Source organism: Taeniopygia guttata, chromosome 1 (assembly GCF_048771995.1).
Source record: "Taeniopygia guttata chromosome 1, bTaeGut7.mat, whole genome shotgun sequence".
NCBI classification, from domain to species: Eukaryota; Metazoa; Chordata; class Aves; order Passeriformes; family Estrildidae; genus Taeniopygia; species Taeniopygia guttata.
This window is the reverse complement of record NC_133024.1, coordinates 18,223,094-18,247,401: the sequence shown is the minus strand read 5'-3', so window position 1 is coordinate 18,247,401 and position 24,308 is coordinate 18,223,094. Positions and strand designations below refer to the sequence as shown.

General features: G+C 42.4%; 1 protein-coding gene across 4 annotated transcripts in view; it reads left to right on the top strand.

Moving 5' to 3' along the window:
• The window catches only part of FCHSD2 (FCH and double SH3 domains 2), a 121,235-nt gene that overhangs the window by 2,114 nt on the left and 94,813 nt on the right, over positions 1–24,308 (top strand). For all 4 annotated transcript variants that reach the window (XM_030264090.4, XM_030264099.4, XM_041713807.2 and 1 more), the window contains exon 2: positions 443–540. In XM_030264090.4, coding sequence (XP_030119950.3) covers positions 443–540 — 98 coding nt within the window. The remainder of the gene's footprint in view (positions 1–442; positions 541–24,308) is intronic.

Genomic DNA, 24,308 nt, shown 5'->3' with positions numbered 1-24,308 from the left:
TTCATAATGTGTTCAGAGATATTTGTGATCGTTTTTTAGGCCGATATGTGGATTCCCTGTGATCACTAGAGGGCTTAAATACCGAGACCTCTTGTTTAATAAAAAACAAGAACAAAACAATTCCAAGGTTACCTTCCAAAACCAAACCCTAATACCTGTGCCATTGGTGCTCCTTGCCAGTTACCAAGCAGGTTCCCAAAGTATTGGAATTTTGGCTGTGCAGGATCACAAAGCTCAAAGGAAAACTACAACAGTACTAAAATGTAAAGCCAGCCATCTGAAGCCTTTCTCAGTTTGTTTGTTTGTTTTCTTATTGAAATGTGACTTAAACTACAGGACATATAAGTGATCCTTGGGCTTGTTTGTTTCTTTTCTTGTTGAAATGTGACTGGAACTGCAGAAAATATAAGTGGTCCTTGAATTTGTTTGGTTTTTTTTGTAGGTGAAAGTTACACAAGAGCTGAAAAACATTCAGGTTGAGCAGATGACAAAACTTCAGGCCAAGCATCAGGCAGAATGTGACCTACTGGAAGATATCAGGTAAGGCTACAGAAAATGTATCCAAAATTCCTTTAAGGTCCAGTTTTTGGAAGAACATTTGAGTTACAAAATTCAGGAACTGACGATGGAATTTCCTCTTTGGATTTCCTGCTTTTAGGCTGTTAAAGTTTTGACACAGCTGGAAATTATAACTGGAGCTAACACAATGCAAACCCTTTTTTTCTTCTCTTCAATGGGGGAAATGTTAAAAGACACTCACAAACAACATCCAAAAAGCATTGGTCTTTTCAGCAATATTTATTTATATAATATACTGAGACTTTGATTTACCAGTTGTAAAAGGCTGCTAAAATTACTAAAATATTTTAAAGCCACTGATAATTTATGTCTCTCTAGAGATAGCTTTGAAAAGCACTTTCAAGCAGATTGCATTTTTTACCAGAAAGTTACAAGAAGATATTCCCATTTGAAATTTAAAACTCTGAATGGGTTCAAAACAATAGAGAAAATCCACACAACATCAGTTTTACCTAATATGATTTGATTCTCCTGAAATTAAAGGTTTGCTTTTAACAAAATATGGTGGGAGTGGGTACCTGGCATTATATGGAGGATTAATCATTCCATTTCCTGTAAAATATTCAGCAAAAGTCCATTGCTGCCCTCCTCTTTTTGGCAGTGGGTAGTCCACATGTTAATTATTTAAATGAGATTTCCTGCTCGATGCTTGTGTATTAAATGCAAGTGTTTGGCTTTGACGGATGCAGTTCTATTTGTCTCACTGTCAGTGTCCTCCATAAATCAGAATGTCAAGGCTGGAGCCTTTTCTCCCCCTTGTGTTTTTGGGTGTTGAAACACTTTTTTTTTCCTATGGGAAAGATCACAGCATTCATTTCCTCAGATTAAGATTATTCTGGGGAGTGTGTAACATGCAAATGCTGAGTAATAAGTAACAGACTGATCCAAGGAATTTTCCTCCCTTAGATGGAAACTTATTTTTAGACCATCTAGGCTGGCTACTGCTGCTCTAGCCCAGGTTTTGTTAGCACTTGCTATTTTTCAGGAGCTTGTGATCACTTCAGTCTGTATTCTGCTGTAAAATGTCGTAAACCTGTGGATACAATCCCAGGAAAACATGAAAATGCCAGCTTAAAATACCTTCCTTTAATGTAATTTAATTTCTGCAGTTAATTAAATTTCTGAATTTTAATGTTGGGGATTAGGAAGCCAGGTTAATACGTTTAATTCACTCCCATAGTCGCTGAGTGTGTTCAGCGCTCTGGTTGCAGAATTGCTGCGTGGATTTACAGATGAAACATTCTTTCAGTGTGGGGTGGTGAGATGGGGTATGACAGCTCAGTGGTGTCAGTGACGTGTTCAAATATCAGAGAAGAGAATCAGAAGCAGGGAATTTGGGGTTAATTTGCTGAACAGTCCCTGGCCTGATCTTGGTGTGTGATGCAGAGGCCTTTGGTTTGGGATGGGGGAAAGGATGGTGTTGGTCAGGGTATGATGCTCCTGGGGGAATTCGGGTGTCAACCTCCCCCCAATATCCCCTCCTGTCATTTATGGCTGGATTCAGGATATGCAGCCACTGTGGTTCTGGAGTGTTCCAGAAAGCTGGAACCACACACAGGATCTTTTTGTCTCTGGAAGGAAGGTTTGTTTTTATAGAAAGCACCCTGCTGTTATCCCAAAGTGTGGAATTTGAGCAGAGTGCCATTTGTTTATCAAGAACTGAGTTTGGGTCCTTTGGTAGCATTTTGGAAGCTTTTGGGCGCTGCAGGAGCACAAATTTGTACTCAAAATTCCAGAAACTGAAGTGCTGCAGTGGCAGCAGGAAACACTGAATCAGGGCTTGCAAACCAGTGATTAAAAATGCATGTTTGAAAAAGTTACTTTATTGTGAATAATTGCTTCGTTTGTTGGCACATAAATGCAAGCATTCAAATCACATTTTTTGTATCGCTTCGGTTGGGTTTTATGTGCAACTAAAGAGAAGTGATAGGAGGAAAAGATCAGAAAGTTCTCCAGCAGAATACATCTATTGTCTGGTGTATTAGCAGATGATTTTTGGCAGCCTACCAGCCCATAAAGCATGCTTGCAGTACCAGCAGCTTTGATATCTTTATGCAGAACTGGGGATTCTTGGTCAGGGTTGAGGTATTTGTGTGTAACTACCTTTTTTTTTTTTTTTTTTTTTGGATGGCTTTTGACACTATATAAAATTTTAGTATTTATTTTAAAAAAATAACCAAAGGTCCATTTTAGTCTTAACAAACTGTTGTTCCTTTGTGGAAGCTCAGTACCACTAAAGCTTAAATCTCTTTGACAAGACTCTAATTTAAAGAATGTGTTTGAAATGTGTTAGCAAACAGATTCAAAAATACATTTTTGTTTTTGTAATCTCTGTTTGGCTCTTCGTGTTACATTTCTTCATGCTCAGTCACTGGGGAATTTGGGGAACAGGTGATTCAGGATGCTTTTAGGGTCTTTTGGCTTACTTTTAGGCATGACATGTGTTTATCTTCTGTAGCTCACTAAAGCTATCTCATGCCTTCATGTGGGATATCTGTGTTGGCATTACCATAAAAAAGGTTGTCTTTCGGCCACTGGGATGGAGAAAAAGGGTTTTTTCCTTGACAGGTAAATGTAGGTTTTGTTGTTGTGATCCAGAAACCCTTCAACATTTATGGCAAGGGGTCCTTCACTCCATCCACATTGGCTACTTTTAGGCAGTGAGTTTTGCTGGGCTATGAATGGCTGAAATTATCAGAGGTGTTAGCAACATTCATGTATTTTTATTTTGGTTTTGAGATTGCCTTATTTGAATGATGGTAGTAAGTAAGTCACAGCCAGGGTCTGCAAATGCCCTTGGTTTGCTGGGACAGAGGGATGTTTTCCTTTTGTATGTGTACCAGTGCCTGCAGAATTGTAAAGAACTCTGTATGATTCACATTTTAATTCAACTTGGCATTTCTGTGAGGTATTTATGTGCTACAGACTTTATAAACTCATTAAGTGATAATTGCTTTACATTAAACATTGGGTCATGCTTTTTCAAAGGCTTGGGGTCTGCTTTTCCAAGGCACTTGTTATGCCTTTTCAGGTTTCACTGAGGTATCCTAAAATGTCCTTTTTAAAACTTCTTCACATTTATGTTTTCCTACAGAGAATGAAGTTGTGTTTATGTGTCTGTTTCAACTTTAGTCTGGACTAAAGACCTGGGGCCAGGTCTGCTGGCCCAACTAATTCTGCTGCAGCACAGGGTGGGCGAGTTCTGTGGATCAGGGAGATCACCCACCTGAAATCAAACCTTCCCTGGCTTTTCTCCCAGATTTTTTTGATAAATCCAGTCCCTGGTCCAGTGTGGCACGGGAGGGAGGAGAAATGAGGAGCACCTGAGGGAGGAGAGGGAAAGCAAAGCTGCTCAACAGCAGCCCAGGTTCACACGGGTTTAAAGTCACTATGTAAGCCCAGCCTGATGCCCCTGTAGGATGCACAGCTGCTGCTGTGTGAGTTACAGCTCTGGAAAATTCACCTCATTTAAGTCTTAACTCGTTCTGGCTGTCTGGATGTGTTGATCTACGTTGCTTCATCCTTTTAAGTCATTTAAAATGAGATGTAAAGATTGCCTGATTTCTGGCTGAGACAGAGTAACAATACAGTCTTTTCATTTGTTGGCTCCTGAATTTAGTTTTTTTTTGTATTCATAGTTTAAAAGGAATTGCCAAAAAGGCTCACAATCTACTTATGCAACTGATAGAGATGTGAATCTATGTACAAATACTTCCTTCTGTTTGCTTCCCTCTTCTGTCCTTGTGGTTTCTGCCTCCTGACAGAAAACACCTCCTTATTCTGTTTGATAAAGCTGCATTTCTCTGTGTTACTCACCTTTATTCTGCTGCTGCCTTGCCTTTGTGGGGTGTTCTTGTGGGTCCCTTCCAGCTCAGAATATTCTGTGACTCTGTGATTTTCTATCTTCCACCCTTCTCCTCCAAAGCTCTGCCTTCTAACGATTCCTTCTTCCTTCCAATTTATCAACTCATTTTTTTTTGTTTTTGTCATCCCAGGTGCTTCATCTCCTCTCTTTCTTTATCCAGTTCTGACCTTGTGAATTTTAATTAGTTCTCTATTCCTGAGATTCTTCCCTATTTAACGTGCAGCAGAGCCACTGAAGATGTGTTAAGCCAAGTGGGGAGATCTTGTGGCTCTTCCTTACCAATGTGAGCCCTTCCTATGTTGGATGCTGTTGCTGGGCTGTCCCTCCTGCAGGTTGTGAGGGAAGAAGCAATTCCAGGGCAGGATTTGTGTTTCTGTGCCCAGGATGAGGACAGAGAACTCCTTCGGTGCCTCAGCCTGTCATAACAAGCCAGAGTGAGCAGCACAGATATTTAAAAAAAGAAAGTAAAAGTATGAATGGATTTACATCTGTAGCCAGCCAGTTCCTGCTCGTTTTAACATGTCATTTTCTGTGCTCAATTATGCTCCGTGGAAGCTTTTGCTGCTGGATACACTTTTTGCTGTTGGATACACTTTGTACTCCCCGGTGGAATTTGTGCTCCTGGAATCTGGCTGGCTGTGTTGGCAGGTTCCTGATAAGGTTTATGGCAGCTGAGGCTGAGTCTGGAGGAGAGACCAGCAGCAGTTCCAGTTTTACGTATAGCAAATCTACACCGTCCCTTAAAAGATTCTGTGTTAGGCAAGAGCCATGTGGAGCTGTGCAAGGAGGAGCAGATGGAGAAAAAAGCTGTAAAATAATATGTATTTGCATGTATGTGTAGCCATATGTATTAGAATCCCGTAAGAGATTCTGAATAATTTTGAGACATCTCTGCTTTTCCTGCCCCCATGCACGGTGGTGGTGAGGAGTTTACCTTTCTTCCTGTTCTGTCTGGTCTCCAGCTGCAGGGAATGCAATTTATTTGGATATTCCTAAACCTGTGCTCCAGAGCATGTTTGCCTCTGGCTAGTGGGTATCTGATAAAGCCCCTTTTTAAAAAAATCATCTATCCACGAGCAGGTCCATCTCTTTTTTTCCTTTATCCTTCTGAGAAATGTGTCCTTCCTTTTTCCCTCAAGGTCATTCCCTGCATTCAGCAGATGCAAGTCTTGCCTCTGATGTTTGGGGCTTTATTTCAGTTGGAGCAGAGTGATTTGCTGTGCTCACAGGTTCTGAAAGCTGCAACCTGCCAAAGTGAAAAGCAGCAGAAAAATCAGAAAAATTCCCCAAAACAATGTGCAAAATGTTATTTTTTTCTGGGTTTGACTCACTTGAGGATTTCCTTTGTGTGACTGGAATATTTATTTCTTTAAAACTTCCAATTTTCTTACGAGCTGATAACATTTCTTTCCTCCTGAGTTGATCTGTCTTACCACTAGTGATTATTGACTTTATTTTGTACTTTCAATTTTTTTCCCAGGCTCTGCTAATTAGTTGAGGACACACAATTCTTTGCTGTAACGCTAAATAAGCAGAAATTTCAGAGTTTTTGAGAAAAGTTGGTGCAATTACTTCTGAATAATATTCCATATAAAGATGCCACAGAATCTGTGGTCTGGGCACGTTACCTATAATTAGGCAGGGCTTTAATGAGATGCTCACATTCTTGACGGAATTAAAATCTGGTGGTGTTTTGACTGGAACTGTTTGAGGGAAGCTTGGAATGTACTTTAAAAAAAGCTGTTGCCTACTGGGTGTGGAAATCCAAGTTCTGAGCAAAAAAAGAAGAGTTTTAGTATAAACATGGCCACAGTGTAATGATTCAGGCCTGTCTTGGCACAGTGGAATTGAGAAATGGACCACATTCCTTCTTTTTTTTTTCCATCCCTGACAGACAAAAATTAATCGATCCCCTGTTTTAGTATTTTGGGGTACCTTTCAATTGATAAAAGTTAAATAATTGAAAGTTTTTTTGTTTGCTTTTTTATAGCAGAGCAGTGTAAAAAAACCCTAACAAACCATTTCTCACATCAGAATGAAAATTATTTTTTTCCCCCGTTTTTTTTTCTCTGAGGTTTGCATTTGAATGAGCTTTTTTTTCTTAAAGCACTTCCAACACACACTCTGGAAGTCTGATTTTTAAGGACTTTCAGGAGACCCTGGGCTTGTTCTGGTAAGATGTGGCTTTAGTGTGAGTTTGTCTTCCAAGACATAACAAGAGGATTTGGATTCTGAGTACAACAACTCCTTGCCAAAAGTTGCATTTTCACTTTTGACTCCTGCCCCATTTTTTAAGAACGAACTCTTTGGTTTGCAGAAAGTAGTGTGGGTTTGATTTTTTTTTTCCCTGAATTTTATCTGAGCATGGCTTTTCCTGGACCTAACTCTTGTTTTTCACCACGATGTTACTTGGCAGAGCTCTGGGAAACCAGCAGCTGCCATGAAGTCCTGTAAAGTTGCCTTAGGTACAGATTTTTTTATGGGGACAATTGCAATGTGTATTAAAATATATGGCACAGGGTGATTGTAAAGTAATAACAATTTATTCTTTTGATCCACTTGTTCAAACTCAAGGTGCTCCTTGGGTTTTCTTTCTTTTCCATCACATCACTTCCATAGTGAAGGCTTTCCCTCAAGGCTTTTCATCCCAGCTCTTATAGAAACCCCTGTGTAAGGGGAGTTGAAGGCATTGGGGACATCCCACAAAGGTCAGGATGAGCTGTGTTGGAGAGAGGAAGAGCATTCTTCCCATTCCAGGCACAATCAGCGTGGCCTGGCCTGATTTCCTGTGCTGGTATATTGTCCCAGAGTCATGGAATATCCTGATGGAATGGGCCCATCAGGATCATCCAGTTCAACTCCTGGCCTTGCACAAACACCCCCAAATCCCCGCTGTGCCTAAGAGCATTGTCCAAAGGCTTCCTGAAGTCAGGCTTGGTGCTGTCACCATTCCTTGGGAGCCTGCTCAGTGCCTGACCACCCTGTGCGGGAAGAGCCTTTCCCCATACCCAGCCTCAACCTTTTGTTCTGTTTAGTTTGGTGCCAAAATTATTCTGCAGGTTTTGCTGCCTTTGCCAGTATCCCATGAGGAGACCTCAGAAACGTACCTTGTCAATTCCAGCATCCTGAAAAAACGATGGGAATGGGATTACCACATCCTATACCATGTAAATATTCCTTGTAGGGGAGGCAGAAGTAAAAAGAGAGGTTGTGGGTTTGTTTTGTTGGTTTTTTCCCAGAAAAGGGCCGATGTTTCATGGTTATCTTGGCTGCAGAGAACTTGGTGTCCTTACTTTTCTTTTCATTCCCAGCTGGTCCTTGAGATCAGCCTCTCCTGCTCCCAGTGAACTTTTGACCCAACTAATATCTTATCTTATGCATGGTGAATTTAGTTTTCTGATGAATATGCATCTGATTTTTAAACTTTTTTTTTTTCTTCATAAAATCATTGACCTTGTTTAATCATCTTGATTGCTTTTTGCATATGAAAGCACACAGAAAAGATGTTCTGCATTTATACTTTTAAAAACTGGCAGTTGAAAAAAGGCTAAAACCTTATCAAACCCAAGCTGCTCTGGTCAAATGTTTGCAGTATAATCTGGTTTATAATGGCTCAATGTGGTGCTTTTCTGACTGTTTTTTATAGTAGGTTTTAAATTTTTAATAACATTTTTCCTAAATGTACGGTAGGAATATATTAAGCTGGGGGCTTGTTGTTGACTTTAGGATTGTGCGTGTTGGGTTGTGTTTATTTATGGAGTAATGCGATATTTCCAATTAAAACTTGAGGAAAGAGAGGGAAAGTATGGAATTAATGGTTGTAAGTCTTGGGTTGTATTATTTAGGAAGCAAATGGAATATTTCCAATTGAAACTTGAGGAAAGAGAGTAACTACAAAAATAATCTATTGAAATCTAGCTTTTTTTTTTTTTTTTTTTGTGTGGGCTACTGTAAGCATGGAGATTCCATTCTCAGACATTTAAAATTATTCCTAACCTTCGGAGCCGTTCCTTCTGAGAGCCTTTGGAGTTATTTTAGGCGTTCCTTTCTTTGTGCCACTGTGAGAACAGTTTGGGCCAATCCCCAGTGGCTCTGAGAAGGTTGTTCACACACTCCTCTCTCCTCCTGCGCCGGCTCCACCAAACATCCTTTTAATGAGACAGACAAAACGCGCTGATGTCTAATTTTATGAGCAGAGCTCAGCCATGCAGAAGACTTTGGAAGATTTATGGTGGTAAAGCCACTCAGTATAGTTATTTCTAGCCAGACGCAAGCCAATGTTAGCGGGGAAAATGTTGGCACTTACTGCCATGTTTAAATACATACAATCCTGAGCGTAAATAAGATTTTTTGAGGGGGCTCTGCTGTGTTCTGTTTGCATTTTTGAAGGAGAGAAAAAAAAAAAAGGGAGGAGGCAAAAAAAACCTGAGTAAGCCACAATTTTTCTTGAGGGTATGATACTCTGAGATGAGCTCAGATCAGAAGTGTCTTTAAAGATCTTTGACTATAAGAATGAACCATAGATTTGTGGAATGGTTTTGGGTGGGAGAGGGATGTTAAAACTCATCCATTCCTACCGCCTGCCATGGGCAGGGACACCTTCCACTATCCCAGCTTGCTCCAAGCCCTGTCCAGCCTGGCCTTGGACACTTCCAGGGATCCAGGGGCAGCCACAGCTGCTCTGGGCACCCTGTGGCAGGGCCTGCCCACCCTCCCAGGGAGGAATTCCCTCCAATATCCCATTTAATCCTTCCCTCTGGATGGCCCCGTCCTTCTGTTGTGTCCATTGCACTGCTCAGCTTGGCATTGTCTGCAAACTGGAAATTTGAGAAATCACTTAACTGTGTAAAAGGTGGAATTACTTTGTCTTATTTCAGGGTTTGAGAGTGACAGAGATGAGGGGTTGAAGTTCTTGAAAAATGAAGTAAAATTGACCCCAATTTTTCAGTCTTTCAGCAGGGAGTAAAATAGTTGTAATCTCTTGACATAATTGGGGATTTCTGTCTTGAAACATTGCCATGTGTTGGCTGCTGAATTTCAGTTAATGTTTGACCTGAAAAACATTGCCTTCCCATCCTAAGACCAGACAGAGGCAGAAAAGATAGGCTAGATTGCCTTGGGAATGAAAAAGAATATTCAGAAAAGCAGCAATAGGCAGTGTTATGGTGTGTGAATTTCTTGCAGCTGCTTTTCATAGTCTCGGTGTATTCCCAGCCTGGTTTTAGCCTGTCTTATCTCTAAATGTACTTTGCCATTTTCAGCTGTGTTGCCACTGGTGAGAAAGGGAGTAGGTGGCAGTGGCTTTCCATGTTATTTTAATGTGCTTGTTGTTTATGAAGCTTTCTTTCATGTTAATTGATTTTGTGTGATTGTTTCTAATTATCTCTCCGTGATCTGAGCTGGCTGAGTAAGAGGACAAGTACATATCACTGCCTAGTAACACCTAATTAAGAAAGAGGTCCTGCTTTTGAATTTCCTCTTTGTCTTCTCATTCTTCCTCTGTTCTTCTCAACTCTGTTGAGCCAGAGTTGTGTGAAGAGAGACAGGACAGGGAACGACTGGAGAGGATCCTGGAGGGGCTGCAGGGATGATGAGGGACATGAGCACCTCACTTCTGGAGAAGGGCTGAGGGAACTGGGCAGTTCAGCCTGGAGAACAGACAGCTGAGAGAGGATCTTATCAGTACATACAAGTGTTTTCAGGCCAGGTGCCAGGGGATGGGGCCAGGCTCCAGTGACAGGACAAGGGGCAATGGGCACAAACTGGAATGCAGAAGTTCCCCTTGAATATGAGGAAAAAAACTGCTGTGAGGTGACAGAGCACATGGAGGAGGCTGCTCAGGGAGGTTCTGCAATCTCCTTCCCTGTGCTTATTCAAAACTGCCCTGGGTGAACCTGCTTTGGCATGGGGCTTGGACAGGGGTGTCTCCAGAGGTCACTTCCATTCCATGCTTGTGTGTTTTGGTGAGATTAAGAGAGGACCATCACAAGGGTACGGTTTTGTTTGACAGGAGTCACAGCAAAGCACAAATATTTGAATTTCAGTAACTTGATTGAACCAACTCCTGTGGCATTGGTTTAAGGTGGAAAACTTAAGATACTTCAATGTACCAACAATACCAGGATGCTGTTTAAAAGTAGATTTGCCTCCAGGGCACACCTCAAAAAGCTGTCTCGTCCAACCCTACGAGGCAAAGGGAGCCTGGATGAAGTTAACCTCACATTTATATCTTGAAAACCTCCGCAATGGGGACTTTATGCATCTCTTGGGAGATTGTTCCAGAGGGTAATGCCCTCTTTCTAAAATGTGGGATTTTGGGAGCAAAAGATTCAAGGCTCGTGATTTGTCTTTCTGTGGATCTCTGAGCAATCTCATATTTTCTTTGAAGTTAACATCAGTTCTCTGTAGTATTAGCAGACATTAATATTTTTGGAGTACTTGTACAACTAGTGTCTTTGGGATTGTTAGTGGGAGTTGCGGCTATTCCTTGTATCCCACATTTCCCACCCAGTAAGAGAAAAGTGATGAGAGAAAAATAATTCCTGCAGTTGCAGTAAGACTGGTTTGTACCTCCTTCTTAGCTCTTCTCTGTGTGTTTCAAATCAAAGCAAAAGCTCAGAATTGTAACAGTGTGGGAGGTGTTGAGTCTCTCGAATCACTATAAATAGTGGCAGACTTGGGAGGACTTGGGAAAGCTTGAAAAGTGCACTAGTTCTCTTTGGGAATCTCTTTTTTTTTTTCCCCTGTGATGTACAGGCTACCAGAGGAGCATCTGCTTAAAAGCTTCTGATTTGGCTGAACGTATGCAGAGCTTGAATGATGTGCATTATGTTCAAATACGTTAAACATGCAAACAAACTTTTTCTAGACGTTGTTTGTCCATATTTGTATTAATTGATGTGAAAGCAGATTGTAGTTAATTGCTATGAGCTAATCAGCTGTGTAGAAAACAAAGAAGGCCCTATATTTTAGCTTTTCTAAGCCTTTGGAACTTAGGCTTTTCTGCTGGTGAGGTGAAGGTAATCTTTGTGATTACAGAAGGTTTTCATTTGGAAATATGCAGAATTTTGATTATAGTATCCAAAGAGTGGTTAAAGTTGGTGTTGCAGTCTGCCTGTTGGAGAAAAGTGGCGGAACTTGATCCCTAATGCCTGAGGAGCTGAATCTTCTGTCTGTTGGGCATTTGGTCCTCAAGAAATAGTTTTAAAAACCTGTGTAAAGACTTTAGAGGATGATCAAAGTGTCACTGATAAAAATGTCCTTTAATTCTCTGTCTGCACGTGCTTTCCTGTGCGCTCCCTCTTCTTTCGGTAAGAGCCTGCTCTCTTCCTTTCTGTCCCAACAAAGAGCAGTGCAAGGAGGAGCAAAGGCACATTTCTTTTCCCTGAAACCAAGCGTGGCCTTGTTGTTATTCCCGATTTCCTGGGGAGACTTGCCCTTGTGACTTGCGTGTCGCGCAGCCAAGGTTCGCTGTTCCTGCGGGGCTCCGCAGGAATGCGGCCGCGCAGCGCTCTTTGTTCCCGGCTTTGGGCTGGTTTTTGGAACACCCTGGGCCCGGCTTATGAAGTGCCTCGAGCTTTGATCTGCCCTGAGAAGTTCCCTTGAGTTGGTGGGGGTGCTTTGATGTTCTCTGCTTGCTGGCTGCTAGGTCCTTCTGGTGGAGGTGCAGTGCAGAGCCATTGTCCAGTTAAGAACCAAGACCTCATCTCTCCAAGCATCCAAACACTTCTATACTTGCAGGGAGCAAATGAATCTCTCTGCTGGAGGAGTTTGCCCGTTGTAGTTGTGATTTTTTTTTTTATTTTGTTCTAAATTTAGCAGGTTAGCTCGATACTGTGCTAGAGGAGGGCTGGGCTCTTTTGTTGACACAGCTCAGTGGATGTTTGAAATGCCTTTTGCCTTCTCTGCACCCAGCTGTGCTGCTGAACTGGCAGTATGGGAAAGGCTGGGAGAATGGGGATTGTTCAGCCTGGAAAGAGAAGCTTCAGAGTGACCTAATTGCCACTTCCAGGACTTGAAATGAGCCCATAAGAATGATGGAGAGGGACTCGAGACAAGGGCATGGAATGCCAGGATAAGGGGCATGACTTCTGGCTGCTAAAGAGCAGGGGTAGTTGGGTTTTGGGAGGCAAATTCTTCCCTGTGAGGGTGGTGGGTCCCTGGCACAGGTTCCCAGAGAAGCTGTGGCTGCCCCTGAATCCCTGGAAGTGTCCAAGGCCAGGTTGGACAGGGCTTGGAGCAAGCGCAGCCCAAGCTGGGGCAATGGGAGGTGTCCCTGCTCATGGAAGGGGGTGGCACTAATGATCTTTCAAGTCCCCTCCCTCCCAAACCATGCTGGGGGTCTGTGATTCTGTGACAAACCTTTATTAACAGCCCTGTTCTGGTTTTACTGGAGCTCAGGAAAAGTGGTTTTAACTGCATTATACTCCTGTATGTGTTTGGACCAGGCGGTGATGCTGCAGGTAGTAAGCAAGATCAATATTCTTGTCAGTGGCAAGAAGACAGGATGACTTGACCTATTCCAGATATCTTTTCCAGGTATTTTTTTTGGTTGGCAATAGACTGAAATTTCTCCTTTTGGGAAAAAGCTTATAAGGAATATTTGTGTTCAAGGAATGACTGGACATGACACTTGGTGGTGGTCAGGTAGCCATCAGTCAAAACTTGGGCTCAATGATCTCAGAGGTCTTTTCCAACCTAAATGATTCTGACATATATCTACAGATGGATTTTAGAAATTGTGCCACATGTTTTCAGTGAGCTGTTATATTTTACTGACTTAAAATAACAGTACATCTACTGTACTCTTCTAAAACAGGGTGATTGTGCTTTGAGGAAAAAACCCATTATAGTAATTATTACTACCTGTATAATCCATTAAAATACAGAATTTGACTTACGTCAGTGTTAGTGACAATGAAACCTTGTGAAGGGCATCATTTAAAATTGAAATGCTCATATTAAGACTGTAGGAAAAGAAGGGAGAGAAGTCTTTGTAATAAACCTGGGTGGCACTGTCAAGATTCCTAAAATGTGACAGATGAGTAAAGTAAGAATTCCAAGGTGGTTGTTGCCTGCTACAAAACCTTTTGCAGATCCAGGATGAAATAAAAAGCATGAATGATGAAATGTGTCTTGGCTTCTTGCTGTTAAGCAAATGGGGATCAAAGAAACTCCTCATTGTCCTGTTTTCTAAAAGCTCCTGGTAGACAGTCTGAATTATAACATCCTAGGTTGTTTTTTTTTCTGAAAGGGAAATGCCTTGGATATGATGAATCAGGTTTGGGGAAGCTATAGAAAAGTAACCTTGTATTTGTCTAAATTGTATCTCTCCCTAATGTTTGCTTAGTTTCCCGTTTTAAAACAAAAACTCATTAGTGATCATTTAAAATACACTTAACCTCTGAAACCAATCCTTTATTTGTTGTGAATGTTAATGCTATAAAGAGGGCACGCTTTTATTTTGAAAAGGGTGAATGAAATGCTCACACCAGCAGCTTTCTGGCAGTTCTTTTTTGTTTTCTTTTTTTATTCTACTGAAGGAAAAACTATTGTTTTAGCATTGTTTTGTGTCTGGGTGTCATGTTCCTCTGATCACATGCTGGTCTGCTAATACTTCTCTGAGACAAATTGCTGAAAACATTGGCTACGTTTGAGGTTGCAAGAATTCTCTATATATAGTGACAGAATTGATTTTTTTGGCTCTGTTGCTAGTGGCAACTCATCCTAATCCCAAACTGTACAGTAATGTGATTTATGGGGAGTACATTGCTTGCTAGTGAATGCTGTCTGGAATTTTTGTCTCTGTGCATTGCTACAGGGGCACTGTTCAGGCATGAGGTAAAGATATTTCATGGTTTATCATAGGTTGTGTGCATTAGAACATTTAAAATTATTCATAAATTCATAGCTCACAAATGCATTTGGGAAAAAACTGCTTTGTTGTTTTTGATAGCTTTATAGAGAAGAAATTACTCATTGATTGGGAGCTTGTGCTGATAAAAATCACAACTATCTCCTGTTTAAGGCCCAATTTGTTTGTGGGTACTTTCACACCAAGCATTTTGCATATGTGTTAATTTGTTTTGTTTAAATAAAATAAATTTTACTGAACATTAAAAAGCTTCAGTTAGAAACATTGCCAAGATTATATGTTCTAATACGTTCTGTATGTTGTAAAGAACACGTAAAATTGGCCTGTGCCAGTTGGGATTGACCTCTAAATGTCCTGCTAAAAATTGTGACTTTATAGCACATTGTGTGTGGGAGTTTCGAGTTGGAGGTGCATCTTTTAAACTACTGTGAGTACTGTAAGCAATGCTCTCTTGAAAATCAAAATGGGCTTTTTAGGAAGGGACATTTTGTAACAGCAGGAGATCATTCATGGCTGGTCATGATGATCATCAAGGTCTTTTCCCACCTGAACTATTCTGTGTGTGAGGACTTGTGAAGTCAAGATGTTCAACGTTAGACTTTCTGGCTCTTGTTTTTCAAAGCAGGAGCTCATTTATCTGCTGTCTGTGGGCATGGAAGGCAGAGTTATTACTCCTTTGAGTTGAACAGTAGTGCCTGCAGGTGCTTGAGGGGATGGCAGGAGAATGACCCAGGTACTGAAAATTGTGTGTGAAAACTGGAGTGAAAACAATTGTAGGTGGATGCATGCTGGCAGGACAGGCAGGAGCCTGCTTTTGTCACAAAGATATTATGTCCAACTTTGATTCCTTGATTATATAGCTGGCTGTATCCTGATACATTGAAATATTGGTTGAAATATTTCCAGCTTTAATACCTCTGTTTACACTCAGGAGAATTTTTCTTCCATGGACTTTTATCTTAGTTGAGGATAAGTGGAGATTTAAAGGGTAAGCATTCCAAAGGACACATGGTAGCAAAGCTGTCACAGCTGATTAGTTTTAGGTGTGAGATGAGCAGGCTTCTAATTGCAAGGCAGAGACAGAGAATCCAGTTGTGAGTTACTGTAAATCTTCTGTGTAGCAGAAGGATGGGGCAGGGCTCCTCAGGGTGGTAAAATGTTCTATAGTAGCTGAATCAACAAGAGATTACTTTGTGCTTGGCTATAAAAGGGCTGGGGTGGATATTGTAGCTGCTGTTTGCTTGGGAAGAACTGCTAGAAAATCATGAGCTGCGTTGTAGAAATGAATTGTAGAGGAGAGAAGAGCTCTGCTGTGGTACAGGATGTTTGAACTGCCAGTTACTCCCTTTCTGCAGGAATTTATGAAGCTCTGTTTGGAAGAGCTATTTTCAGCCTAAAGAGGAGACAGTACAGAGTATGTACATTAAAGTCAAGTTTAAAAAAGGGCAATTCTTCATTTCTTTTGTGCTTGCCAAAGAACTGGAGCAGTGCACTGAGGTAAGCAGAAAGTGAGGGCTGCCAGCAAGCTGCAGGAAGGAGAGCTGAATTCCTTGACTCAGCAAGCAGAGAGTTTCCTGATGTTACAAATATTTGTGCTTCCCGAGTTGTAAAGATGCCCTTCACACGTCTGCTGAGATCAGGCAGACCTCAAGTGGATCCACAAGCAGGAAATGTCACTGGCTTCTCGTGCTGGGTCAGAGAACTTCTTTGTGGGCAAAAATTTAGGCTGTGGGTGACCTCGCCAGGGTGGTTTTGAGTTTGTTCTGCTGTCTCATGTGCTTTCACAGCTGGTGGGACCTTGGCCTGCCCAGCAAGGTTCTTGTTAAAAATCTTGGCCTGGAGGCCACGTTTGCACTGTGTTGGGATGTTTGTGGTGTGAGAACTCCACGTCGGCCGTACTTACCGTGGGAGGGGAGGCTGGTGTTCGGAATCCCGTCCAGACTGGCGGTGGCTTGGGCTTCTGTGGCCACAAATTGCCTTCAGGACTTGGAGATGCAGTGTCATGAGGGCAGAATTCAGGCAGGAGCTGGAGATGCAGTGTCATGAGGGCAGAATTCAGGGAGGAGCTGGAGATGCAGTGTCATGAGGGCAGGATTCAGGCAGGAGCTGGAGATGCAGTGTCATGAGGGCAGAATTCAGGCAGGAGCTGGAGATGCAGTGTCATGAGGGCAGAATTCAGGCAGGAGCTGGAGCTGCACTGTCATGAGGGCAGAATTCAGGCAGGAGCTGGAGATGCAGTGTCATGAGGGCAGAATTCAGGGCAGGAGCTGGAGATGCAGTGTCATGAGGGCAGCTCTCCTTCACACAACTGGTGGGCAGAGTCTCCTGGGAAGCAGCCAGGAGTGATGGGTTCAGCTTGGTTTTCCTAAGCAGGACTTGCAGAGAGCTAAGGAACAGCCCAACCCTTTGTGGGGAAGGTCAGGAGATTCAGCAGGAGCCCCTCATGGCTGAGCAGGTGAAGCAGGTGAGGCCCGTGGGCAGGCAGGGAGGAGAAAGAAAGCTTTGCTCGGCTGCTTGAGGGCGTGGAAGGAGGGATGCTCTGGGAATGGGAGCAGCAAGACATTTTCTGAGGCAGCCTAGTGCTGGGCTCTAGGGAAAGGTCTGCAGTTTTATTTCCCCCACTCAACCTTTCCCAGGGAAATCTTTCCTTTTCCTGATGTCTGGGAAAACCTTGACATGTAATTTGGAAAGAAGAGCCAAGGTAATGCTCTGATATAGAAATATGTTCATTAACAAGAGCTGGGGGAAGAGTTCCATGTGTGTCTCCCTGTGCTGAAGGGCATGGATGTGATGTAATGTGGGAGGTAGCAAGTTTAATTGGAGACCAGGCAAATAAAGCCAGCCCAAAATCCAGGCAGCAAACCAGTGTTTGAACAGTGCTGTTAAATGCCCAACACAGTACAGTGACTTCTTGTGGAGTTTATTTAATAGGTGGTACAAAGTCTTCAGCAGGAAAGGCAATAGTGGCAGTGCTGATATTCAAACTGGCATGGAACTTTTGCTCCTTGATAAAAATGCACTGAACTGCCTGTTTCTAGCAATAACATAAACCTGGCAGGTGACAGCATGCCTATAAAAGGGTCATCTTTCTAGGAAGGGATCTGTTTCATTCAGATGATATAACACCATTGAACAAAAGAGAGTTTATTATTTTTTAAACCAAACGTAGAGGCTGTGATTTGCTGTAATGTGAGCCCTGGAGATTTTTTTTTTCTTGGAGTGGCTGAAAAGGAACCTGAATTATTCTGTGCGAATGAAATGGAAGTGACTTTCTCCGTGTTTACAACTTCTTAATTTCTTCAGTTGCCTTTTTGCAAGAGCAAAGGCATCAGATCAACTGCTATAGTCAGCACTGGTTTTACTGAAATTTGGGGGTGTCTAAATTGAATACAGTTAGCCAGAAAGTGATTGGAGGCACCTGGATTCCCCTGGTGAGGGGACTTTGCTGATGATTTTGTGGTGGTCTGGCAGTACAGAGAGTTGTAATAAGGGAGTTAATTCTTTTATGTGGTGTAATTAAGGTGAAACTTCACTTGCTATGCTTTGTCTGAGGTGAAATTTTTGATGTATAAGTAAAAAATGTCATTCATAATGTTCAGTGATCAGTGTTGGAGGAGCTTTGCTGGGAAAAGGGAAAGTCAGAGTACAAAAATCTCTGAATTTGGAGTCTTGAGTACTTTGTGACAAGGTGGACAAGGGGAATGGATTTGGCCTAAAAAGAGAGTAGGTTTAGATTAGATATTAGCAGGAAGGGTTTTAAGAGGAAGTTTTTCCCTGTGAGGGTGGGCAAGCCCTGGCACAGAGTTCCCAGAGCAGCTGTGGCTGCCCCTGGATCCCTGGAAGTGCCCAAGGCCAGGCTGGTCACTGGGGCTTGGAGCAACCTGGGACAGTGGAAGGTGCCCCTGCCGTGGCAGGGTGGGAAATGGGATGTTTTATAAGTTCCCCACTGACCATAACCATTCTGGGATTCTGTGAAGTATGTTCCAAATTTTAATAACCTGGTTGTTGCACTGCTACACTTTCTACAGCCTGTGTACAGATAATTTCAGAAATTGTGGTGTTTTGAAAAATCATTCACCCTTCAGCCACTTAGAATTTTATGCAAATCTTCTAATACATTTCTGTAGTGGTAATTCTGTTTAGCAAAGAGAAAAACCACGAAGAGGAGCTTATTACATGCAGTGTTTGAGAGTCTTGTCATGATGAATAATTCCTGTAGATTCATTATTGCTCCAGGTATGTTGTCTTTGTGTCTGCTGGACACGGGGAGGGAATATTAATGCAGTGTGTCCCTGCATTCACGGGTATTCCTGGAGTCCCTCATTAGCCATGCAGCTGCTGCTGTATTATCTTATCTCAGCATTTATTGCCAACCCCTGCCCTGAACGGAGCCACGGGGATGGTTTATGTTGGCTGGAGTATTTGGGATTCAGTTGTGCTTTTGTTAGTGACACACCTGTCCTTAAATGAAAAACCAGGTAACAGCAGTTATTTGATTGTACACATTGATTCATTATGGTGCATTTTTCATGTTGCTGGGGAAAAGTGGGAGGGGGGATCCACATAAAAGTACTGAATTAAACTAAACAAAGATGTTGGCATTCCTTAAGAAAACCTGTTTTCCTTCAAGGGATGGCAAAACGTTTTGGCCCATTCCCCCCTCCCATGTATTTCAGGATTGCTCCCCTTTGGATTTTATAGTGGGATCTGGCATTCCAAAGACATTCCATTAATTCAGTGTCATGGTCTGGGGAAAGGGCTGGAGCCCCAGGAGAGGCTGAGGGAGCTGGGAAGGGGCTCAGCCTAGAGTAAAGGAGGCTCAGGGGGGACCTTGTGGCTCTGCACAACCCCTGACAGGAGGGGACAGCCGGGGGGTCAGGCTCTGCTCCAGGGAGCAGGGACAGGAGGAGAGGGAACGGCCTCAGGCTGGGCCAGGGCAGGCTCAGCTTGGACAGCAGCAGGAATTTCTTCATGGATATGGTTGTCAAGCTCTGCAAGGTGCTGCCCAGGGAGCTTTGTAATCCCCATCCGTGGAGGTGTCCAAGGAAGGAGTGGATGTGGCTGGAGACAGGGTGGGGATTGGGCACAGCTGAGACTCAATGATCCCTTGAGGTTTTTTCCAACATTAATGATTCTGTGACTTGGCAAGACAAATGCCATCATTTTGAACATCCTTTCTTCCCTCTTCCTCCTCCAGTTTTTATTGCTGTGTGGCCTGGGGTCACTTGAGATCAGCTGTCTTGACTGGGTCCCCTCCCAATTTCTTACACACTCACAGCCTACTCCTGATGGGAACAGGGTGCCCAGAGCAGCTGTGGCTGCCCCTGGATCCCTGGAAGTGCCCAAGGTGAGGCTGGATGGGCTTGGAATAACCTGAGATAGTGGAAGGTGTCCCTGCCCATGGTAGGGGTGGAACAAGATTATTATTAAGGTCCCTCCCAATGCAAACCTTTCTGTGGTGTGAGGAGCAGGAAAGGCTTTGAGCTGTGTAAGCACTGCTCAGCAATAACGGGAACATCCCTGAGTTGTCTGTGCCTGGAACTTTGTGTTCTCAGCACAAATGCCAGGCACAGCCCCATCCCAGCCACTGTGCAGAAAATTAACTCCATGCCAGCCAAGCACTGTGAGCTGTCCAATGGAACTGGACAGGGCAGGTGCAGCTGCAGGACTTGGAGCTTACTGGGACTCCAGGGGTGCAGTGGGATAGTTCCCTGTCACCTTGGAAAGGTCATGGCAGTCAGGAGAGCTTCCTGATGGCTGCAGAAAGGCAAATACTGGGCCCATTTTCAAAGACTGCCAGGAGAAGGATCTGGGGAACAGCATCTTTACCTTAATTCCTGGGAAAATTACACAGCAAAACCTCCTGTAAACAATTTTTGAGGCTCCTTTTCCATTTGTTGAAGGGCACAAAGGTGATTTGGAGCAGCCAGCATGGACTTCCAAGGGCAAAAGTTTCTTGATTTCCTTTTGGGAAAGCTGGCAGTGTCTGTGTTGTACGTGGTGGCTTTGGGGAGACCTTTGACACAGTCCTGTAGCACCTTTAGAGCCACACTGGGGACACAGGGACAGAGAGCTGGCTGGAAAGTTGGCTGGGCTCCCCAAATCTGAGTGGTGGGGAGCAGGGCCAAGTGCAGCTGGGAATCCCTAATAGGTCAGTGGATCAGTGCTGGTCCATGACTCCAGTCACATGGGGATGGTGGCATGGGGATTTTGGCAAGTTGAAGGGGCCTGTTAAATTGGGGGAGAACACTGACAGGCTGGAGGCAGGGCTGTGTCCAGGGTGACAGGGGCTGTGGGTGGCAGGAGCTGGCAGGAACCTCTGGAAGGTCAACAAATGCCAAGTTCAGGGGCATTCCAGCCTTGAGCAGCAAGCCAGGCTGGGACTGCAGGCTGGAATTTCAATGCCATCCTGGGCAGAAACACTTCACTGCATGTCTTTACCATTAAGGAGATTGGTTAGGAATGATTTGTGGACAGTAATTCCTAAATTTCATTTTTATCCTGCCAGCAGTAATGCAATATGCTTATTTATTCCCTGTGCCCCACTAAAAGTCATTCAAAACTGTTTCAAGTCCGGGATGGTTTAAAGAGAGGACAAGAAAGAATAAATAGAAAGAAATTCAACAATACTGGGGGTTGATTCAAGCTGATGGAGCGTTTTTTGTCACTGGCACAAAACCAGCTGCTCCTTTCTTTTTTATAATGAGAGCTGTCTGTTTTCCTGTTCTTAATGGAAAATTTTGGAGTGAGTGTATACTAAAAAAAACCAACCAAACAAATGAGATAGTACTACTTTGGACATGATTGCACACTGAGTGTGTGTGCTCCCAGTGTACACTATAAACACAAGTTGTAAAGTCATATTTTTCCACTGCTGTGTGTTCTGGCTGTCAGGAATTATCCTTGATCTACTTTCTGGGAAGCTGGAAAATTTTGGGTATTTCAAAATTCACTGATTCATCTTCTTGAGTGGTGGTGGATTGAGTCAGGTTTAACCCAGCTGCAATGTGCTCTACAATTCTTAGGGAGATTTACTTTGGGAATTTTTGATGGGGTTAATTTCAGGTCAAAGTCAGTCAAAAGGTGTGGTTTGGGGTGTGATACTAGTTATCCATTTTCTGAGACTTTGTGTTAATTGTAAGAATTTTAAAGTTTCATTAAAATTACCAAACAATTTGTTGAATGTTCATAGCCAAAAAACCCACAAGCACAAGCTGCTGGTGTCAGGTGAGCTGTATGAATTGTCCAGTTAATACCTTGGGGTTTTGATCATTATCATCATCTTACATGAGAAATTGTTCCAAATGGGATTCAGGCCTTGCCTGGTTCATTGTTGAATTTCTCAGCCTTTGAATAGAAATACATTCACTGGTGCAAATTTAGCCTCTTCTTTTATTCAAGAGCCCTGAACATGAAGTGTGTGTTTACGTTTTTGTATAGCTCTGCATGGAATTAAATTTTTATACAGTGACTAATTCACTTTCTGGTTTTCAGGGTGTCACTGGGTTTAACTTTCTGCTGTGTAAGCTGTGACTTTGATCTTCAGATTTGTACGACTGCACTATATTGGCAGATGGGACATTGTCTTATAAAACACTAAAGTATATTTTATTGTTCTTCTATTGATTTTTCATGAAAGTGTAAGCTTTACACATTTTCAGCCCAAGTGGACATCCATGAAATAATTAAGCCCATCTGTTTCTCCTGTTTCCCTGTAGGAAAATGTAATGAAATATGATTCTCCACTGACCTGACTCCTTAATTCACATTGTTATGCTCTTCTACAATGGGAGTATAAAAAGATATCTCAGTATTTCATAGCATCTGTTAGCTTTAATGGATATGAGTGATGGAAATACATGCCAGTGGTTGAAATTTGGGGTTGGGAATTTGCAGTGAGGGCTCAACACTAGAAAAAGTGTCACTAGCAAAGTGGGGATAGCAGGAAGAGAAGTTTCCTTTCTCCTGCTCTCTTAGCATTCCATGGTCTCACAGAGCCTGAGCGAAAATGGGGAGAAGGAAATAAATGTATTGCTTTAACACTGACAGGATAAACGAGATATTTAGGAATTACTGTCCTCAAACTAAAGTGCCTTTTTGGGGAGTGCAAGTCTGGTGTTTCCTGCACTTAGTTAATGGTTACTTTGAGAAAAAGGTGTAAAAAAGGTGTAAAAATACGTTATAATTCTCCCTAGTTTAAAAAACCATGAAACAATATTTCTGCTTTCTTGCAGACTCACTGACTCATGTTGCAAAAAGTTACCAGTAGTTAAAGAACATTTTATTGCACCTTGGAAACAAATGTTTCCTTCTATGACTGGATTTGAAAGTCCATCGTGAAGGACAATAAAGTTAAGACTATCCAAGCTTTGCATATAAAATCTGGATACACACGTCAAAGTTTTCATGCTGCCCAAATTAAGAAACTATGATGCATTTCTTAGTCAGATGTCTCTTTTCCCCTGCTCAAAATAATTTTCTCCTGGGAAATGTGTTGACTTCAGTCTCCTCTTTCATCGTGTTTTGTAATCCATTCATAGTTGTCATAGAAGGGTTGCTGTATGAGCTGTCCCAAGGTTAAAAGCAGCTTTGTGTTGGTCCAGGGGAGGGAAGCGCAGTCCCAAAGCCGCAGGGAGCACCGGCTCCGAGGAATGCAGACAGCTGATCCCGACAGCCTGTCCACACTTAACCATTTTCTTCATTCAGCAAAACAAATTTAAATATTGGATACAGCATCTTGCCAACTATTTCCCCATTTAAAACACAGAACAAAATCTAAAACCGAAATATTTCTCATAAGGAGGTGTTGCTGTACAATCCATTCTCTTCCTGCTGAAGCTTGCGGTTGATCCAATTCCAAGATTTCAGTTGATTTTGGGAGTCACTTTGATTCCCATGTTATTTTGTAATCCTGCACAAGGGCTGGTTGAATGTTTTTGTTTTTTCTCTCTGTTGCAAAACTTTTAATGTAGAAAGTTTTTGGGGATATCTCAGGCTTCCTGCTTGTCACAGTTATTGCTTTGCAATTAATTTAAGAGGAATTTGGTTTGAATGGGGTGGGGGAAAAAGCTCAGGTGAAATACACAACTTTATATCCAAGTTTGGTGTAATTAAGCCCTGATTCTATGTTTTGAAATGCAGTTAGCTGAGAATTGGAAAATAACTGTTTGCCTAAAGTATTCCAAGATTTATTTTTCAAAGACTGCTGCTATTTTTTCCTACCATTTCAATATTGATAACACATTTTGGTTATTCCTTGGAGTTATTTGTGCAGCTTTTTGTATTTCTGATAGAAAAGTGAGTCTTTTCAGAGGAATGTTGTGGTTTCTAGGTGTTTGCTAGACTGACTGGGATACTGGATTTTGGAACAGGAGATGCTAAAAGAAAGTGGGTTATAATATTAGCTGGAATACTTGGAATGCTTTACAAAGGAAATTAATTCACAGGCATCTCAGCCAACTTCACTTGTTCCTATCAAGGTGTTTCATATGGGAATCACACAGCCCTTGGAACCCGCCTGGGCTACACGAGAGGGATTTGGGAAGTTTAGCTGCTGGAGCTGGAATATGGCCAGATCTTTTGGGCTGTCATTGGTCTGGGAAGAATTTTAAGCAATCATGATGCATTTAAACTTTTGTTTTACGTCCTGTTGGGGAAGCTGAGCCTGTAGCATGTGGATGGATACTCTTCATGGATGAAATGGAGTAGGCAGGAATAAAAGGAGCCTCTCCAGAGCTCCTTTTTATTGAGTTAACTTCATTAGAGGATATTCCTGAGGTGTGGGTTTTTTTTATTGGTGTGTCACCAGAGTTATTGGGTAACTAATTTCAATATAATTAGATTTTTTTTGTGCCTATGGTGTAGCCTTAAGCTGAGTATAGCCTTAAGGTATAGCTTGAAGAAAATAACTCTCATCAAAACAAGTCTGAAGAAAATTAAGTCTGTCTAGGTACATAATGTCAAATCCTGTTCTGTACTCCCAAATTCCTC